The sequence below is a fragment of the Megachile rotundata genome, chromosome 12 (genome assembly GCF_050947335.1).
Source record: "Megachile rotundata isolate GNS110a chromosome 12, iyMegRotu1, whole genome shotgun sequence".
NCBI lineage: Eukaryota > Metazoa > Arthropoda > Insecta > Hymenoptera > Megachilidae > Megachile > Megachile rotundata.
In genome coordinates, this window is record NC_134994.1 from 8,224,452 (window position 1) to 8,245,183 (window position 20,732).

At 35.6% G+C, this 20,732-nt stretch overlaps 2 protein-coding genes across 6 annotated transcripts in view; both read left to right on the forward strand.

The window, feature by feature from the left end:
- The first annotated feature begins 880 nt into the window (after positions 1 to 880).
- On the forward strand, positions 881 to 4,869 carry LOC100879177 (mitochondrial pyruvate carrier 2). The gene is made up of 4 exons (XM_003700816.3): positions 881 to 1,137; positions 2,043 to 2,083; positions 3,220 to 3,416; positions 3,909 to 4,869. The coding sequence occupies exons 1-4, from the start codon at positions 1,053 to 1,055 to the stop codon at positions 3,958 to 3,960; spliced, it is 375 nt and encodes a 124-aa protein (XP_003700864.1). The 5' UTR covers positions 881 to 1,052; the 3' UTR covers positions 3,961 to 4,869.
- Positions 4,870 to 5,358: 489 nt separating this feature from the next.
- Positions 5,359 to 20,732, forward strand: part of Sap47 (Synapse-associated protein 47kD) — a 134,124-nt gene continuing 118,750 nt past the window's right edge. For 4 of the 5 annotated variants that reach the window (XM_003700817.3, XM_012279794.2, XM_012279796.2 and 1 more), the window contains exons 1-3: positions 5,359 to 5,676; positions 15,280 to 15,486; positions 16,725 to 16,810. In XM_003700817.3, coding sequence (XP_003700865.1) covers positions 5,543 to 5,676; positions 15,280 to 15,486; positions 16,725 to 16,810 — 427 coding nt within the window. In that variant the 5' untranslated portion in view covers positions 5,359 to 5,542. The remainder of the gene's footprint in view (positions 5,677 to 15,279; positions 15,487 to 16,724; positions 16,811 to 20,732) is intronic. The other variant, XM_012279792.2, reaches the window with a different exon arrangement.

Genomic DNA, 20,732 nt, shown 5'->3' on the forward strand with positions numbered 1-20,732 from the left:
TAATTTTGTTAATATTTTGTATCTATCGATATTTATTGGCTGCAAAGTGTAATCAGAGTTAAGATGAAGGCCATACGATAGAGATGAAGATCGTCTTAAGTTTAAGTAGTTCAATCACGGACATGCATAATTATATTTTAATTACTGTATTTTTATCTGTTAACATCAATGCTTACAAATAAGCTACTTATTCATCATTCTAAATAATCTTCGCGTGCGTGTACAGGGTGTATCGTAATTTTTAATTAAGTTTGCAAAGAGGGTCGAAGTTGAAAGAAAATATTTCTGCTAAAATGTTGAAACTCCAAAATTTTCTAATTTTTAAAGTTGCAAATTACCTAATTTTCAAATTGTAAATTTCAATGCGGTAAAATCAATGTAATCTTTCATCTATATTTTCCCTGAGAAACTGTACTATACTATAGGGTAGAAACTAGAGCTACGGCCCTGTGTGGTCTGACCATGCTCCTGAATGGCCACCTCTAACTGTTAATAATTCAGAAAATAATGTTCTGAGGAAACATTGTAAAAGGAAGTTCCACTTCAAAATTCCACCCTCTTCATCCTTTAATGTATAAATTATATTGCAACTATTCTTTGCAGTTTACTTTCTGCATTATCCGTTTTCTAGTGAAAAATAACGACGAAACTCACATATTTTATCCTCGATAAATAGTTCCAAGTATTTTACTAAAACTAAAAGATCGAACATGTGAACGTTATGTCAGCTAAAAGGCATAGCATGTCTAAATTCCCAAATAAGTCCAGTCGAAAGTTACGAAACACCCTGTATAATGACGCACACAAGCAACAGATATACACGCGAAGAGTAGTGGTTTCGACCCAGGAAACGCTAGCGGGGCAAAGGGAGAGCCCAATACCCGTGCGGCTAGCACGGCTACCAATCGTTGCACTTCGCGATATTCAGTCTCAGTGTGCGGATCGCCGTACCGCTTGTCATTTCCACGTTCACTCGTTCAGTTAAATCCTCGAGCGGTTTTCAAAATTTCATTTCGTTTTGCATTATCAACGCGTGAACGTGCGAAAGAACAATGTCGGTCGTCTACAGAAATGCGATGAACACCATCGGCAAGTTAGTGCCTGAGAAGCTACAGCCACTGTGGAATCACCCTGCTGGTTAGTAAGTTATCATTTTTCGAGTAGTGACACGTGCCGGGGAATGTACATATGCGCCCGTGCCGCTGGAAAGGGCGGAAGCATCCCTGTAACGTTCTACGAGCATCTACTTTTTGCCGTCAGCTGTGATGCTATGTATACCGATGGACTTGACCGTCGCGTGTACACATGTAGATCAATGTCATCTTGTGACACAGTGTCCTATATTTTTAAGAATAGTTTTGCGCGCTTTCGGGGCTCGCCATTATTTTCAATTTTTGGAAGGTATTTGAGAATGAAAAATGGAACGCAATTACTCGAGGAGAAAAGAACGTTTAACCCTCCGGTGATGCGCAGTGGCCTCACCACCTTGTAAAATATCTTCTAAAAATATCATTACTGATTTTTATCAAACTTACTTCAGCAATGTATTTTAATTCTTAGTCTTAACATAATTGTATTTGTATTTGCAATTGTAATTGTATTTGTTGTATGAAAATGTGCGCTGCGGGTTTACTGGAGGGTTAATTCGAAATCAAACTTGTTCAAATATGGAAATATATTTGAAATAAAAGTTATATTTTTGTAGAATAATTTTGTTAATAATAACAAGTAATATAATAACGTTAAATTGTATTAAAATAAATTATGAATTGAAACTAAATCATGTCAAATTTTTTAATGTAAAAATATAGAATTTATTCATCGAATTAATTTCCATCGAATTTATTCTCAAATATCTTCGACGCAACTGAAATTTTTGCGTTGTCACCATTATTGTCTAGATAAATAGTCATGTAATCATTTTCTGAGTATGTAGATAATCGAAAAAATTCATTATCCTAATAATTCAGAATCATACGTTAATTTTTACAATTAAAAAGTATGTACGTAATAGCAAGTATCGACCTATTTTCCCCTTTCAGGTCCGCAGACTATATTCTTCTGGGCACCAGCTTTTAAATGGGTCAGTAATATCTTTGAAGTTTTGACGTCACGTTATCATTTCATATTCGTTTCATAACAGCACCGTGCAAAATCATTACGGATTACAGAAGAAACGATTACGTGTTAATCACGCGTTAAAGTGTATCTCTTTTGCGTGTATTATAATATTTAAACACGCACGAATTTTAGAAGAAGCTAGACGCGATATTTGCATCGCTGGCTGCAGTAAAGACGTTACAGAAATATTTTCGACGGCTAGGAAGTTGCATCCGCATGGACGCGATCCAAATGCGATATTGACGCGAATCACGGTGTCACTCTTGCGAAAGAAACGACAAATGCTATTATCGTGATCACCTTTGATAATTCCGCTAAGGATTTAGATTTCGTAACCGTACAGAAAGTCGATACTTAACTATCGATACTTCCGGACTGCCGTGATTGAAACAGAGAAGACTTAAAATGAGATTAGGATTATTGGAAGACTTTTTTAAAAACACTACTTTGTAACATTTTTATTTAGGGAAATACTGAATTTGTTACTTGTAATTTTTAGACTACCTTTGTTGCATTTTCAAGTTTAAATTATAGAAATGATAATAATAAGCAAATCTTTTGTGTTGCAAATTTAGTTCAACAAAAATTGTGTAATATAAAAAAAGATAAGGATGGCGTATTATTTCTTGTAACATACAATGGAACAAAGGGTTAACATTCTTTGTAAAATGAATTTTTATTCTGCAGGGGCGGCACAAACATTTGCAGGCCCAAGTGCAAAAATTATATGCAGTCAAGAAAGTCATACTTTATATCTTTAAATTACTTCATATTGATGACTTACAATTCCTATAAATATCCGAATACTAAGCATACATCTCCACGTAATTTCCCATTAATTTTCCTGTTCCATAAATTCTTAGAAAGCCAAGTTCCAAAGAAAGCTTGTGCCGGCCCTGCTTATACGCATGTCTACAACAAATGGCAGTCGATTTAGCAGAATATAGGTCAACCTTTGAAAGTAAATCATCAGAACGTGGCCCACATTGTTGACCCTTTCATTATCTCTCTCTCTCTGCACTAAACGTTCTTGTTTCCTTTTGTTCATAGTTTGCATTGTAGTCTCTTGTGACATTACACGAAGTTTGCAAATTACAGGGACTTGTAATAGCTGGCCTCAGTGATCTGCAGAGGCCAGCGAATCAGCTCTCCGTTAGTCAATCGTCTGCCCTGGGCGTTACTGGCTTGATCTGGACCAGGTATTCCTTAGCGATCACCCCGAAAAATTGGAGCCTCTTCAGCGTCAACCTCTTCGTAGCGTTGACATCTTTGTATCAAGTTGGTCGCGCGATAATGTAAGTTTTTCATGCTGGTTACGTAAAAACTTTCGAACTTTGTTCCGGAATTATTCGAATTTGCCCGGCGAGTTATTATGTAAATCAGCGTTGCAAAACCGATAACATATTCAACGGGAAAGAAATAGGAATAATCAGACCCCGAAAGTTTAATGAAACTTTTCCCGTTTGTATCATCAGACTCGATGTATTATTTATTACGCGATCGAGTATACGTGCATGCACTTATTTAGTTATGCATATTTATTCGTCAGTCTAGCTAAGTGCATTTATTCTCTGTTCAGAGTTTAAATAGCGAAATTGTTTTCAAATTATTGAAAAAGAAATATTTGTAAAGAAATGTGCATTATCGATTACTGAAACGCGCTAAATTTAATCGGGTACAGGTCAAGAGATATGGGAATTTAGAAATATAGTGATGTAACAATTTGTTTTTTCTATCTTCCAGATGTTCATTGTGATAATTGAGTAACATGTGTGTTTTGGTTTTAGGTATCAACGCGAACAGGAGGCTTTGAAGGCAGCAGCAGCAAAAGCGAAATAGTGATAGTATTTAAATAATACACATTCCTAGGGGTGAAGACACGTATATGTATATACATAGGAATATTAGGAATATTTTATTGACTTGCGACACGCGGTTAAATACCATTACGTAATTGCGAACGAAAACAGCCATAAAACGACGCAAGTTCATAATCGTCATTGAACATGAACTTCCAGTAAATGTGAAAGTTCCGTAGTACTATTGTAAATATTTCAGTTCAAGTAAATGTACATTGTTTATAGTAGAAACGCATCAGACGCGGGCAATCATATCATCGAACAAGATAAGCGATCACGAAATTAGAAACAAAAATTGGTATAAAGACGTTATCGAGTACCAATACTTGGAATACTTCAGATATCAAAAATAAAATCATTCATCAATATTTAACAAGCTTAAAATATCAGTATGCCAAAAATAGAACGGAAAAGTTCATTAATATTAAGAAAATTTTGAGAACACCAAAGGACACCAATACCATGAATAATCTGAATCTTTGAGACACAAACTATTCGTGGTAAGCTGTGATATCGAACGTAAGGTGCTGTTCGTATCCTTATTCCGCTAGAAATGTATAAATTCTAAATCCTAGACTAAGTACAAATGTACCAAACAGAATATTTATATAGCACGATTCCGAAAGTCAGTACAACATTCGTTAGCACATACGATCAACTGGAACACCGATTGATAGTACATCACTCTGTAGGAGTAACACGTTAGTTTTAAATACAATTATTTACGTACAAATCTACCTCCAAATAATGACGTACAATGTTCATTTTAACGATTCGCAACACTGATGCTGAAGAACTCGAAGAAGTAGAAAATGTACAAATTGTATACAGAGTTCGATAATGTTCTAACTGCCTTGTATAGATTTAATAAAGTAATATATTTTTCTAACGTGGAGTTTCAACATTTTCTACCAATTTAGTTCATAAAAATCAGTTTCGATATTATCTTTATACTTCTATCTTTTAAAAAAATTATTTGGAATAAGTTCAATCACCTTTGTGACAAGTAAACCAAATTCAATTTCAAATTTGGCGCCAAGCGGCATGCTAGCCACGCGTATAATTTAATACTACTAAAATTTATGTTGGTATCAAGAATCGTAAGGGCGCATGCGCACTGCCGTTGGTTACGAAGCTCCGTTCAACCAATCAGAGCTGTCACGAGCAGACGAATGAAAACTCGTCGCAAGATGAGTATAGTCCGTCGTCGAACATACTATATATGTCATTAAGAAGGTTCGAACTATAGCTTAGAACGCGCACGTTATATTTCGCGCGACTGTACAGAAATCGATTACAGAGCTTCGACGTTTCCCCGTTCGAGGTTAGCGGCGCACTGGTCGGCCATATTTGTGTGCACGGTAATATATGCGCGATCACTCACGCACTTCTCGCAGTTCGTGGTTGCGCGACCATCAGAACGGATCAGTTGCTGCTGTCACTCGGTCCCGAAAGGGTTTCAGTGACGTTTCTGCTAGCGTAGGAGATAGGAAGAAAGGAGGAACAGACAGTATCTGTCAATCATATTCGAGTGTACAGCAGTTGATATATTATAATTAAAAATGTTCACGGGGTTAACGAATCAGATGTCTACATGGATGGGAAAGAAAGGCGAGGACGGCACGGAATTGCCGGCAGAAGAAAAAGTAACTTCAGTTGCTGAAGGAGGTGATGCCGAATTGGAGAAAAAAGACAGGTGAGTACCGTACTATTAACCTGCACAACCGTTAAATTATCGAACATTGTAACTGGTTTGAAGTTCCGTTTCACGCGCAGTTTTCCACTGTACGGTAATCTTGTTTATGCCATGCTAACAGTGGCCTCGTATATGCGTTGTAAGTGAATTACGTTGCCTTTCTGCTGATCCGGTAACGATTGTTTTTAACCGAACACTTATCCGCGTTCAAACGACCGACGATCCACGGCGAAATTGCATCTGCGCGATACGTTAGAAGTTTTAAATTCAATCTTGATGCATTTTTGAGATTAGATCGATAACAGACGTCCCTGTTCTTACGTAAAGTACTACTTATACGACGGTGTTACAACGTTTCATAAATCGAAATGAGGTTAACGTAGATTCGGAGCAGCGACGCACCTAACCTTTTCAAACATTGTTTTCACCATTGTCACTTTACGAGACGCGTAGATAAAGATTTATCTCCAGCTGTCAAAATTCACCGATAAAATTTCTTTTAATGTCATTTCAATCGGTTGCAGAATTACTATTTAATTATTTTCATACGTTTTTTTTTTTTAAAGTATTTGAAATGGAATTCGATATTTTCGTAGTAAGGCACATTAAATGTTACATCATGTTCTTGTGGTAGAACTGCCTCTATCGATTATCGATGCACCATCGATATCTTATTGAAATATTGCGGCATGTCGACAATATCAGTATATTACTAGATTAGATTCTATTGTTAGATGATGGCTAGATTATATTAGGTTATTAATCAGGTTAAGTTAGGTTTTTAGGTTTGGCTCAGGTCAGGTTAGGTTGCATTTGATCAAGCCAAGGTACCCGAATCGATTAGATTTGGAACTGTTTTTTATTTAAGGACGAAAAAATTATTTAACTTATTTCAATCACAAATTCCAATTGCGAAGTCAGGAAGATCAGGTCAGGTTAGGTTGCATTTGATCAAGTTAAGATACCCGAATCGATTAGGTTTGGAACTGTTTTTTATTTAAAGATCTAGAAATTATTAAACTTATTTCAACCACAAATTCCAATTGTGAAGTCAGGCAGATCAGGTCAGATTAGGTTGCATTTGATCAAATTGAGAATCGATTAGGTTTGGAGCTGTTTTTTATTTAAAGACCAAGAAATTATTTAACTTATTTCGATCACAAATTGTGAAGTCAGGAAGTATATGTCGTAATATTATCGATATCTGTCGATAACGTAACGGATAATCGTACCTTGGGGGTTCCCAAAGTTACGAGTCAGACATTTCGTATTTTCCGCTTCGAAGACGCGTAACGTACGCCAGTTTATATTGGCGTTATCGAAAGACTATTCACGAAATACGACATTTATGCAGCCATTCTCGAAAAGTTACGTCACACGTAATGGATTTCGGAAATAGGATTCCAGATAGAACGCCATCGCGATAACGGACTAATACTGTTGCGGATTTGTAGATTCATACTGGAACTCTGCCTAAACGTATCTCTCTTATTGCGTCGAAATTAATGTAGTGTTAAACCGACTCTTCAGGACTTCTTGCAGCACTTCCTGATCCCTTTTTGTCCGAGAAAATTTTACTCGGTCTCGGACATGTGTTAAATATTTTAATTATTTTTTAACCACAGAATCTGATGAAGGGTCGAACGCGACACCTTTTTCGAACATTTGTCAAAGTTTTCACAACCCCTATGAAACCCCGTATGGGGCGTATTTTAAATCCCCGTATGGGGATTTAAAAATACCGTTATAAATCAATCAAATACGTAATCAACCTTTTGTTAAATTACAAATTTCATTATTAATTGCTCGTTATTTCTTTCTTTATATTGTATTGCCTTTGTAACGACGAAGTATTTTCAAGTTTCATTATTCTGGTGTTGGTTAAATGATTTATAAAAAGCGGTCATCCTTCTTCCCTCAGGATATTCGATTTTTATTGTTCTCCCTTTTTCTCCAGCGTTGCACTGACTCCGAACACCTTTTGTGCGTTATAAAAAGCTTCCGAGGTTTCTTTTTTTCGTTTTCAAGAACCGCACCTTTGACTGTGTTAATTTAATTCCCTTTATTCGAACCAGTATTTTATATTTATACGAATATGAAAAGAGAAAAAGTCTGTGCGAGTGTGCCTTAGATATATTTCCCGTCGTTATCCTTATAGATGACTCTAATACATCGACTGTCATTGTGAAAATGGATGTCATGGGAGATATTAAAATTCATTAAATTATTAACACGTTAAATGTCACAGGAAAAATGGCCATTTGTAGTACGGTACGCTACAATTATGATTATGCAGACAGTGCACGTTCAGTTTTCCAATTTTAACTCTTTGATTAATGCTTTATGATACTGTATGATTAATGCTACAGTAGATTCTTCTTATATTGTCACGAATGGAGTTGTAGCAATACAAAATTACCAATAGTTGCCATTTACTATATTGCAGTGCTTTATATTGTACGCGTTAATTTTTATGAGTTTCATAGCAATGCGTGTTATATTGCAATGAGTTATATAGCCTCGCGTTATATAGCCAGGCGTTATATTGCAATAAGCTATATAGCCACGCGTTGTATCGCCACGCGTTATATCGCCACGCGTTATATCGCTACGCGTTGTATCGCCACGCGTTATATTGTCGCGCGTTGTATCATCACTAGTTGTACCGCCATGCGTTGTATTTCCACGCGTTGTATCGCTACGTGTTATATTGCCACGCGTTGTATCGCCACGCGTTGTATCTCCACGCGTTATATCGCAACGCGTTATATTGTTATGCGTTGTATCGCCACGCGTTGTATCGCCACGCGTTGTATCTCCACGCGTTATATCGCCACGCGTTATATTGTCATGCGTTGTATCGCCACGCGTTGTATCGCCACGCGTTGTATCGCCACGCGTTGTATCGCCACGCGTTGTATCGCCACGCGTTGTATCACCACGTATTGTATCGCCACGCGTTGTATCGCCACGCGTTGTATCGCCGCGCGTTGTATCGCCGCGCGTTGTATCTCCACGCGTTATATCGCCACGCGTTATATTGTCATGCGTTGTATCGCCACGCGTTGTATCTCCACGCGTTATATCGCAACGCGTTATATTGTTATGCGTTGTATCGCCACGCGTTGTATCGCCGCGCGTTGTATCTCCACGCGTTATATCGCCACGCGTTATATTGTCATGCGTTGTATCGCCACGCGTTGTATCGCCACGCGTTGTATCGCCACGCGTTGTATCACCACGTATTGTATCGCCACGCGTTGTATCGCCACGCGTTATGTTGCCTTGCGTTGAATAACCACGCGTTGTATCACCACTCGTTGTGTCACCACGCATTGTATCGTCACGCGTTGTATTGCCACGCGTTGTATCGCCACGTGTTATATTGCCATGCGTTATATTGTATTGCGTTGTACAACCATGCGTTATATTGCGACGTGTTATATAGCTATGTGTTATATTGCTACGCGTCGAACTATTACACGTTGAATTACTCCATTAAGAATTATCACTCGGTATATAGCCACATATTGAACCACCTCTCATTATATAGCCACACTTCCCATTACCACAAATTCCATCTTCCCGTATTATTTCCCCACATGCAATGTATAATTTAGCTAACAGACAAACCCCTATCCACTATCTCTCATAACAAAAACTGCCATATATGAAATACTCCGCCACAACCCTTAAAAATAAGGTTAAAATATACGTCATACGGCTCTCTCCATTTTAATAATATCATAATTGGTTAATTTAATTAAATTCGTGGCGTCATTCAACGTGTTAATTCTTGCGGTTCATCCGCTACAAAGGACGGAAACGATGGAAAGAAAAAAAGGGGTGGAAAATGCTCGAGGGGTGCTTTACCCTTAGCGTTACCGAAACAATTTCCAGTGCTATGGCCGTGAGTAAACCTGGCACATAATTTAGTAATTCCCGGGTCAATTGCCCGGTTCGTTCTGTTTCGATCCTTATCGGGAGACCCATAGAATAAATATTTCAATGTACGTGTAATACACTGAATAAACATTGATTCTTCTCGGGGGTGATATAAGCTGACTATAAGCCCATTGATTTGTTTGACTCGCATAACTGTTTAAGTTTCTTCGTATTCTCAACTGCAATTTACCGGTTTAATTGTACTTAACGATGTTTCTCACTTTTGTAACTTCTCATTTTTTAGTTTTCTTAATTATATTAATAGAGTTCTATTAATTATATTAAGTCGCTCTTTAGGACGTTTATTAAACGAGCTAAATGTTGCTTGTATAAATTATAATTCATTATTTTGGTTAATTATTTTTAACGATACATCTCTATTACACGTGCATTTGCAAGTATTTTGCGGATCACATTACATGAACTTAATTAAATTATTTTGGAAGCTTTTTAAACTAATTAAGCTCTCCTTGTATCCCACATCGGAATTCATTATTTTTAACAACGTATCTTGGTTTTGTGTGCATTTGCACATTTCCAGTTAGATTAACCTGGATTTAATTAAGATACCAAGATGTTATTTAAACGACACCGAATTATCGATGAATATCGCATAAATTTATTTGTATCATTTAATATTAAAATAATTTTCCGAACGGCACGAAAATCAGTGCAATGTACCTGGCTCGGAATATTAAACGTTACGGATGCCTGGGAGGCATATTTGGAATGCAAGAGGTTAACGTACCTTTATGTTAAATGTATGTATATGAGCGTTTTCAATGCGCTTTAAACACTGAAATTTCAATTAACACAATATGTTGTCGAGTTCAACGTGTAACAACTGAATTTTTTCAACCGGAGAACCCAGAAACTTATTTTCCTCTGTTCAGAATAAAATATTCATTCGATCAGTTTCAAATATTTATAAATATATAAATCCCCAATTACCGTACTGCAAAATACGTGGAAAATTAATGTATCTATAAAATATTTGTTTGCTCGAAATCGCGCAGAAAATTAAATCGATTTATACGATCTCGTCTGTACGCGCAAACATTTCGATGATAAAATGTTGATAAATTGGATGTTGATTAAATCGGACGCACAATTTTGTTTGTTCGCGTAGAAGATGTACGAAACTCCTGTATTTCTGTAAAAACGTCCAGCGGTATACTTTTATGTAGGTCGCAATCGATTGCACCGCGTTTACGTCCCACGATGCTGCTAAATTTCGTATAATGATAATGAAAGCCTGTTGGTTTTAACGTTTACCAGCGCGTGACCGGATTTTATAAAATTTCAAGTATGAAGCGTGGAGTTATAGTCTCGGTGATCTCCATTAGAGCAATAAATTACTAACAAACGGGCCGACCGGTCGTTGCTGGTAATTCGAATAATTGTGCTTGTTCGATGCAAATCTAATGGTTGGTTATTAAGCAAGTATCATTGTCGCGTGTTATATCTTGATTACTGAATCGGATGATGTATTGTTCTGGTAAGCGGGACGTCCTAGTAGTAGGACAGGTTGATACTAGGGATTTTTTAATATTATGGAGAGTTTAGAAATTTGGGAATTTGGGGATTTAGGAATTTTGGGATTTAGAAATTTGGGGATTTAGGAATTTGGGGAATTTGGGGATTTAGGGATTTGGAAATTTGGGGAATCAGGAATTTAGAGAATTTGGAGAATTTGAGAAATTTGGAGAATTTGGGGAATTTGGGGAATTTGGGGAATTTGGAGAATTTGGAGAAATTTGAGAGATTTGGGGAATTCGGGGTATTTGGGGATTTGGGGATTTGGGGATTTGGGGATTTGGGGATTTAGGGATTTGGAAATTTGGGGAATCGGGAATTTAGAGAATTTGGAGAATTTGGGGAATTTGGGGAATTTAAGGAATTTGAGGAATTTGAGGAATTTGGAGAATTGGAGAATTTGGCGAATTTGAAAAATTTGAAAAATTTGAGAAATTTGGAAGATTTGGGGAATTTGGGGAATTTGGAAAATTTGAGAAATTTGGGGAATTTGAGGAATTTATAGAATTTGGAGAATTTGAAAAATTTGGAAGATTTGGGGAATTTGGAAAATTTGGAAAATTTGGAGAATTTAGGGAATTTGGAGAATTTCGATAATTTGAAAAATTTGAAAAATTTGGAGAATTTAGGGAATTTGGGGAATTTGGAGAATTTGGAGAATTTGGAGAAATTTGAGATATTTGGAGAATTTAAGGAATTTGGAGAAATTGAAGAATTTGAGAAGTTTGGAAGATTTGGGGAATTCGGGGAATTTGAGGAATTTGAGGAATTTGGGGAATTTGAAGAATTTGGGGAATTGAAGTTTAGAAATTTGGTATTTGAAGAATTGGAGTTCAGAAATTTGATATTTGGGGAATTGGTGTTTAAGGTTTTGGGATTTGTAATTCATTGTATTTGAGGTTTTGGACCATTCTAAACTTGAAAATTTAGAAATTTTGTCCTTTGGAAATTTGACGATTTAAATATTTCGAGTTTAGGGAATTTGGAGATATAAAAATTTGAACTGCAAGAAATACTGAAATTTGAGGCGGTCTTTCGAAAATATGGAAATTTACTAACTTGGGGATCTAGATATTGGATCTCCTACAATTTCTAAAATTAGAGATTTCAAATTTCACAATTTGAAAATGTAGAAATTCAGGTGTTTAACAATTTACAAATTTGTCACTTTGACAATCGAAAACTTGAAAATCCAAAAATCTGAAAATTTTCATCATGACACTGGAAAATATTTGAAGTTGTAACTAAAAAACGTGACCTAGTAACCCCTATACAACAGATCATCGACCCGCTCACCGGAAGTTGCCTACCGCTCCATTAACAATTTCACATTTCGAAATATTAACACTACACCCATACAACCCTCCTTACCTCTTAAAAATTCATTTTTCCATCGAATATCTCCATTCGCAATTAGAGCTATCTACCCCAAGTTATTCACTAAAATTACTATCTACCCCTAGTTATTGAATCAAACGAAATTCGAAACGATCACGTATAAGGCAATATCAATTAACCCGCTACAATATGCCATAATAGGATATGGGTCGTTTTGAAAGCAGCGATCGATGAGTTAAGCAACCGTGGCACCGTTAAGCGAAGTAAAAATTCCCTCGTTTGTACAACTGGGCCACAAAAAACGTATTTTTCATCGGGATTATTTGCTCAGCCCGATCGTTCCTTTCCGTTTTATTGCGATCGTTACCTAACGTTCCGGCGGAACGAGCCATCGGAGAACGTCCTCTGAAGTGTGCTTCCAACTCCTGCCTATTCGCTATAAATATGTTAGGAACAAAAACAGGTCAACGTAACCGAGCTGGGGGCGGACGAAACATTGTTTCAAGTATAACTCGTTTAATAGCAGCGCGGCTTTGTAAATGATTTACCGAGGTTAGGAGCGTGGCTAATTAAAAAGGGCTCTCTCTCCGCTTCGAATCGTAAAAAATTTCACATCGCAGCCTCCTCTTTTTCCGACCGACTGTTAGACACGCGTTGTTTAGCAATGTGAACAGACTAATGTCATTTTCTGTTTGAGCAAATTTCCTTTTTAGCACATTTCTGCTGCAGGGAAAATGGCCTGACATGAGGGTGATTTTTTAGTTATTGGATATTTTTTTGGGTTTGTGTAGTTGGGATGATATTTTGGGGGTGATTATTTGGGGAGGTTAATTGTGGGGTATTGGGGATTTTTGAAAGTATATATGGTAGTTGTACTGTTTAGGAGTTGAGGTGTTTTTGATTGTTGATGAATTTGGAATTTGGAAATTGGGGATTTGGAAATTTGGAAAGTAGGGAATTTGGAAATTTAGAAATTGGGAAACTAGAGAATTTGGGGATTTGGAAATTTGGGGTCTAGGGAATTTGGGGATTTGGAAATTTGGAGTTTTTAAAATTTGGAAACTAGAGAATTTGGGGATTTGGAAATTTGGGGTCTAGGGAATTTGGGGTTTTGAAAATTTGGGGTCTAGGGAATTTGGGGATTTGGAAATTTGGAGTTTTGAAAATTTGGGGTCTAGGGAATTTGGGGATTTGGAAATTTGGAGTTTTTAAAATTTGGAAACTAGAGAATTTGGGGATTTGGAAATTTGGGGTCTAGGGAATTTGGGGTTTTGAAAATTTGGGGTCTAGGGAATTTGGGGATTTGGAAATTTGGAGTTTTGAAAATTTGGGGTCTAGGGAATTTGGGGATTTGGAAATTTGGAGTTTTTAAAATTTGGAAACTAGGGAATTTGGGGATTTGGAAATTTGGGGTCTAGGGAATTTGGGGATTTGAAAATTTGGGGTCTAGGGAATTTGGGGATTTGGAAATTTGGAGTTTTGAAAACTTGGAAACTAGGGAATTTGGGGTCTAGGGAATTTGGGCATTTGAAAATTCGGGGTTTAGGGAATTTGGGGATTTGGATATTTGGAGTTTTTAAAATTTGGAAACTAGGGAATTTGGGGATTTGGAAATTTGGGGTCTAGGGAATTTGGGGATTTGAAAATTTGGGGTCTAGGGAATTTGGGGATTTGGAAATTTGGAGTTTTGAAAATTTGGAAACTAGGGAATTTGGGGTCTAGGGAATTTGGGCATTTGAAAATTCGGGGTTTAGGGAATTTGGGGATTTGGAAATTTGGAGTTTTGAAAATTTGGAAACTAGGGAATTTGGGGATTTGGAAATATGGGGTCTAGAGTATTTAGGGATTAGGAAATTTGGGCATTGGGAATTTGGTAACTAGGGAATTTGGGGATTTGGGAATTTAGGAACTAGTGAAATTGGGGATTTGGAAATTTGGAGACCAGAGAATTCAGGAATTTTGAAATATGGAGTTTAGGGGTTGAAAATTTGGAAATTTAGAAATTGATGAAGTTGGAAATTTAGGGTTTGGAAATTTCAAGATTTGAGGATCTGTGGATGCAGGTACTCGAACATTTGGAAATTTAATAATTAAAAACCGATGGAGATTTGTAGTATTGAGATATTTGACAACTGAATGATCTGGAAATTTGAGAGATTGGGAAATTTAGAGATTGCTAACATTGCAATTTTGAAGTTTGGGAATTTAAGGATTTGAGGACCTGAAGATTCAAGTACTTCAACATTTGCAAATTTAGTAATTGGAACAGATAATTTGGGGGGTTGGAAATTTAAGGATTTCAGTATCTAAGAGTCTGATTATTTGAGGACATAAAAATTAATATACAAATCAAATATTCAATATTCAATTAAAATATTCAATCAAATATTATAGGTAATATTATATAACATTAGTAATATTTATTCAAAAAATGTAATAACTCGAATATTTAATAATCAAAATCAATAAACAGTACATGCACATGCATAGAAGTTTAATACTTAGTCTTTAATAATTATAAAAATTGTGCATTTAAAAGTAGAAAAATTTAGAACCTTATTTTTAAATAAAATAAAAATTGTCCATTTGAACTGTAAAAAAAAGAAGCTTACAGGTCAAAGGACCCGTACGGTATTTCCGGCGTGCAGAAATATTATTTCTGAATCGTTGATTTCACCCTGTCGTTTCCGTATAACTTTCTCTGACGTTTACTCATTTATTCGTGTGATCGTTGAAACTCGCAGCGTTCCGTAAATTAAAAATGGATTATTCCTCTGTTCGCAGCCCGACTAAAGGCAGCAGCAAATTAGAAATGTTGGCTGGTGTAAAGTCTCAGATGACGGGTTGGTTTAGCGGTGGAATACCCGGATTAAGTCGAGGTGCACATGGAAATGAAAGCGAGGCGCAACCACAGGCAGGTGCAAATGGCACCCCAATAGCGCAAAATACTCAGGGTACAACTGAGCACCAAAAAGAAGACGATGCGAGCAGGTAACAACACCTTTTATACTTGCATTTTGTTAAGGACCGTTTTAACCCCTTACCCTATTATTTTTTTATGGCTTAAGAGTTCAAATCGCAGATTAAGTGAATTCTGTGTTCATGAATCAGTTATTCATAAGTAAATTACACATGGTAGTATGTGGATACGTTAATTTATACATACATGATTAAATACATGGATGATTAAATAAATTGTATGGGGTACTGTTTTATAAATTTCATAAGGGTTGAAGACGGGGTTGATTAGTTCTGGATTGGGATGCAAGCTCGTAGTGTGAACTTGATGAGACAAAGGGGTGGTCTATTCATGTTAACAATTCTTATTGAATACACTCTTCTAGTTGAACTAAATGTGGTTACAGTGATAGGGGTTGTTTACGATAATAATTTTTATTGAACAAATAATTCTACTTGAACTAAATATACAGGTAGTTAGAGTGATAGGGGTTGCTCATGATAATAATTTTTATCGAACAAATGATTTTAGTAGAAGTAAATGTAGTTAGAATCATAGGGGTTGATCTGTTCATGATAATAATTTTTATTGAGCAAATGATTCTGTTGTAGTAGAAGTAAATGTGGCTAGACTGATAGGAGTTGCTCATGATAATAATTTTTATTGAATACACTTTTCTAGTTGAACTAAATGTAGTTACAATGATAGGGGTTGCTCATGATAATAATTTTTATTGAATACACTTTTCTAGTTGAACTAAATGTAGTTACAATGATAAGGGTTGCTCATGATCATAATTTTGTATTGAATACATGATTCCAGTAAAAATAAATATAATTGTAGTGATAGGGGTTGATCTGTTCCTAACAATAATTTTAATTGAACATATTAATTGTTCCAGTTAATAATAAGTAATATAGTTGAAACAGGGTGGCACATAATATGAACATGCATAATGTGTGATATACAATGATGGTAGAAAAACTACCCTTAATTGATAACATGTGTTTAATACATCCATTAGACATCTACTCTCTGAGTGCAATTTTTTAAACCAACATCCAAAATTTATTTTTCAAAACAATTCTTCAGATTGTTATTTTAAATTGTTCATAACAGTAATATTTAAAATTGTCCTATTTTCACTTTTGACTATTTATACAAAGTAAATTCATGAACATATTTAATAAATTTCTTGTGGCTTATAAATGAAATGTGTTCAACATGTAAATGATTTTGTTATTTAGTTTGTATTTAATTCTGTCACCAGTGCAACCGGTGGAGCCGACAGTGGACCTGGAAGTTTAGAGGGTTCGCCATTGGAGGACGCCGAAGGACAACAAGCATTTGGAGGTGGTGAGTTTTTACCTTCCCTTTATGCTAATTCCTCTCCTTTATAAAGACGAGCAAAAAGTAACATTAGTCAACTGCCTGGTAAAAAGTCACTTCAATAATTCAGTAATTTTTTTTTTGCTAAAAAGACACTTGTCAAACAACAATTCCTGATTTCATCCAAGTTTCGCGAATTTAAACTGAGTTCGTATACTTCATAAAAGTAATTAGAGACAATTAGTTTAAGTGTTAGCTGTCAAGTACATAAAATTTGAAAGCTTAAATGTAGTACGGAAAATTGTGCCTTGAGTAAGTTTTGACGGATATTTGCCCTTACGCGTTTGCCTCCTGCGCTACTCTTAATCAATTTTAAGTCAGCGAACGCTCGAAAACTGCAAAGGAAACTTTTAATTAGATCCCACTCCGTAGAAATGAAAGGGTTCGAAGGACTCTTAAAGAAACTGACTCCTGTTACCGCTGATATTCGTTACCTGCGAAGCAAGCTTTCATGCGATGGCGGATAAAAGGATACCTGTTTATCTTCTTCGCTTTTCGATTGAAATTAGTTAAGGGATGAAATTAAGACTCTGGAACTTTTAACCCTTTCTTTATATCCTTCGTTTATCTTTATTTTTACTCTGAAGATTTGATGTTTGCTATGCATTAGTAATGAAGTTAAAGTACTTTTACAAATTGCTAATAAAATACAAAAATTGTAGATTAAGGGTAGATTTCTATAAAATAAATTTTGTTATTATAGAGTGATAGCACATTTAGAAATTTATTATTAAGGTCCAGTGATGAAATGTTTAATTTATTTTTACAAAGTGGTAATAAAATTAAAAATTTACTATTATGAGAAATTATTTTGAATGAGAGATAAAATCCAAAATTTATTATTTCAAGTTGGTGACTGTCATAGTATATAAGTGACAAACCTTTTAATTTATCATTTCAAATGAATAGTAAGACAAAATATTTATCGGCTTTTATTCTTATCAGTCGAAAATGTAACCAAAACTTGAATAACCATCAAAAATTGAGAAAATCTCGTAGCAAAGCTTCGTCAGAAAAATTGAACATGGGGGTGGAAATTCAAATTCGGTACAAGAGGACTTCTACATCCCACATATTCCTCAAGAAGACAATTTATTTTCACCGTCTCCATTGTCACGTTCTGCAATCGTGACGAGGTTAAACTGTACGCGCGAAAAAGCTCGGTATATCTGCATGCGAAATGCACAAATCATTCGATCGACGTTTACAGTAACACGTTCCATGGGGATTTGATTTTCCCCAATGTTCGTATTTCGACGTGCATATTCAGAATACTAGACGCGCACGATGGCTAGGCGTTTCCATAAAAGATTCAACAGGAACTTATCGGTTCTCTCGACTCGCCACGTTCAACTCGGTTGATTAATGATGCAGCTCGATGTCGATCAAGTTTAACGAACTGATATCGAATCGCTATCGTTGCGCCTTGTTATTCAATTGACTTTCATGGCTGACTTCTATTTTCTTCTACTTCCATTTCCGACTGTCTGTTCCTTCTTTTCTTTATTTCATGATTCTGAAATGTATCGTCTGTTCTGGGTGAAATTCTGTTGATTGGTAGTGTGATGTGAAAGAATTTTGAGGAAAAGTATATGGAAATTGATGTATTTTTGAAGGTTGTGTAGGGGATGATGTGATCAGAGACAAGTTATTAATTTTTTGGTACTTGTCTTTTTTAAATTTTTATATAGATACATTTATGGGTTAATAAAAGTGGTTATTGAAGTCTGATGACAGTCAGAATAAGGAAGTAACAGTGAATTTTTTCTGTGACACAAATTTAGTAAGTAGAGCCACAGTGGAAGTGGACGTATATGGTCAGACGTGGTACAGTTTTACTTAACCTTTCGTTGTTTGATATTTTCAATTAAAAACAAAGAAGACACATATTTCAATCGCAGGTAGAAATAATAAGGAAATAGTAACAATCAAATTTATTTAACACATTGACTTCCACAGTAGAAATGGACGTATATGGTCAGACGTGGTGCAGTTTCACTTAACCCTTCGTTCTATATTATTTTCAATTAAAAACAAAGAAGATATGTATTTAAATCGTTAGAGGTAGAAATGATAAGGAAATAGAAATAGTCAAATTTATTTAACGACTGCCACAGTAGAAGTGGACGTATGTGGTCAGACATGGAGGAGTTTCACTTCACCCTTCGTTGTTTAACATTTTTAATTGAAAACAAAGAAGGTACATATTTTAACTGTTAGAGGTGGAAATAATAAGAAAATATTTGTGGACATTTAACACATGTACTGCCACAGTAGAATTAGACATATGTGGTCAGACACAGTTCAATATCACTTAATTCTTCATTACATGATATTTTCAATGGAAAACAAAGAAGATACATATCTCAACCTTTAGAGCTACAAACAATAAGAAAATATTAGCGAACATTTAACACATTGACTGCCACAGTAGAAGATGTCGTGAATGGTCAGACATGGTGTAGCATTACTTAACCCTCCATAACACGAAATTTCCAATTAAAAACATTGAAAATACATATTTTAACAATCAATAGTAGCAACAATAAGGAAATAGCAATGAATACATGCATTTAATGCATTACCAAAGTAGTAGCATACGTATATGGTCAGACATGAATACTTAATTTTTCAATTTCTTCTTTCGACTTTGTTAGCGACCGGTCTCTGAATATTGAAAGCCTTTTAAAGTCTCTGTCTATTACTTTTTCGTTGAATAATTTATCTTCATTGAATTTGTAACATGTTTTTTGCACATGAATATTATTAACCTTATTATTTATCGTATATTATTATTGTATGAGTGTGAAATAAAACACTGGAATCGGAGGAACAATATTTTAATAATTTATTTATTTTTAGTGAAATATAACATTTTTATGATATCATGTTACGTAACATATTTGCAACTGAATATAATAAAAAGTTATAATGTTTTTATTTGATACATTGTAATTAAATGGACAAGTAGAACAATATTTAACTTCATTTTTTTATACGTTACTCCATACTATTTTTTTTATCTTGCTAAATAGAATCTTACAATCTGAAATTGTAGCAGATCTGTTACAACACGAAGTTGATTGTCTAGCATTCCTCGGAGGTTCCGCCTCTAAAACGCGTACTACCTCATTTTTCTTTCCACGAATCGTCATGTTTTATTTCACAGAACACAGGTACCATATATTTCGTTGGTACGCTTTTTTCTTCTCCGGATGTACGGATAACGTTGAACTTTCCGCGGACACCGATCCCATCAATAACATCCTCTCGCGAAAATATTTTTTCCTCCTCGTATTTTCACGTCATGCGTACCTGCACGCGTATAAATATGTATCTGGTCGCGAAAAACACTCGTAAAAGCACGCCCGTGCGAGCGTATCTCGGAAATATGTGTTATACGATGATCGAGGAAAAAAAACCACCTCTTCTCGCTTCACGAGTTCCGATATCACGATATTTTTCACGGAACGCGTGCTGCGAGCGCGAAAAACACGTTGCCTCGATCGCTAATATAATTTATCGGTGATTCGATAATCAATTTGATAATCGCTCGTCGATCGACAACCGAGTTCTCTTAATTTCCTCGTGTTTACAATAACAAACGGTTATACGTTCATTCACGGTTTTTAATTTGTCGGTTTCGCTCGAGATGTTTATCGAGTTTCTGTTTTATTGTTGTAAGGATTCCATGGAAATTTATTTTCCATGCAACGTGGACTTTCTGGTCAGAAGTTTTATTCTTTTCAAAATGAAAAATGTTTGACGTTGACTTGTTTGGATTTTATGGAATGTTTACTAACAGTTGAATAAACTGAGATGACATATTTTTTCTGAATGCAATTTTTCAAATATTTTGAGGAAATAAGTGAATGGTTTAAATAAAATT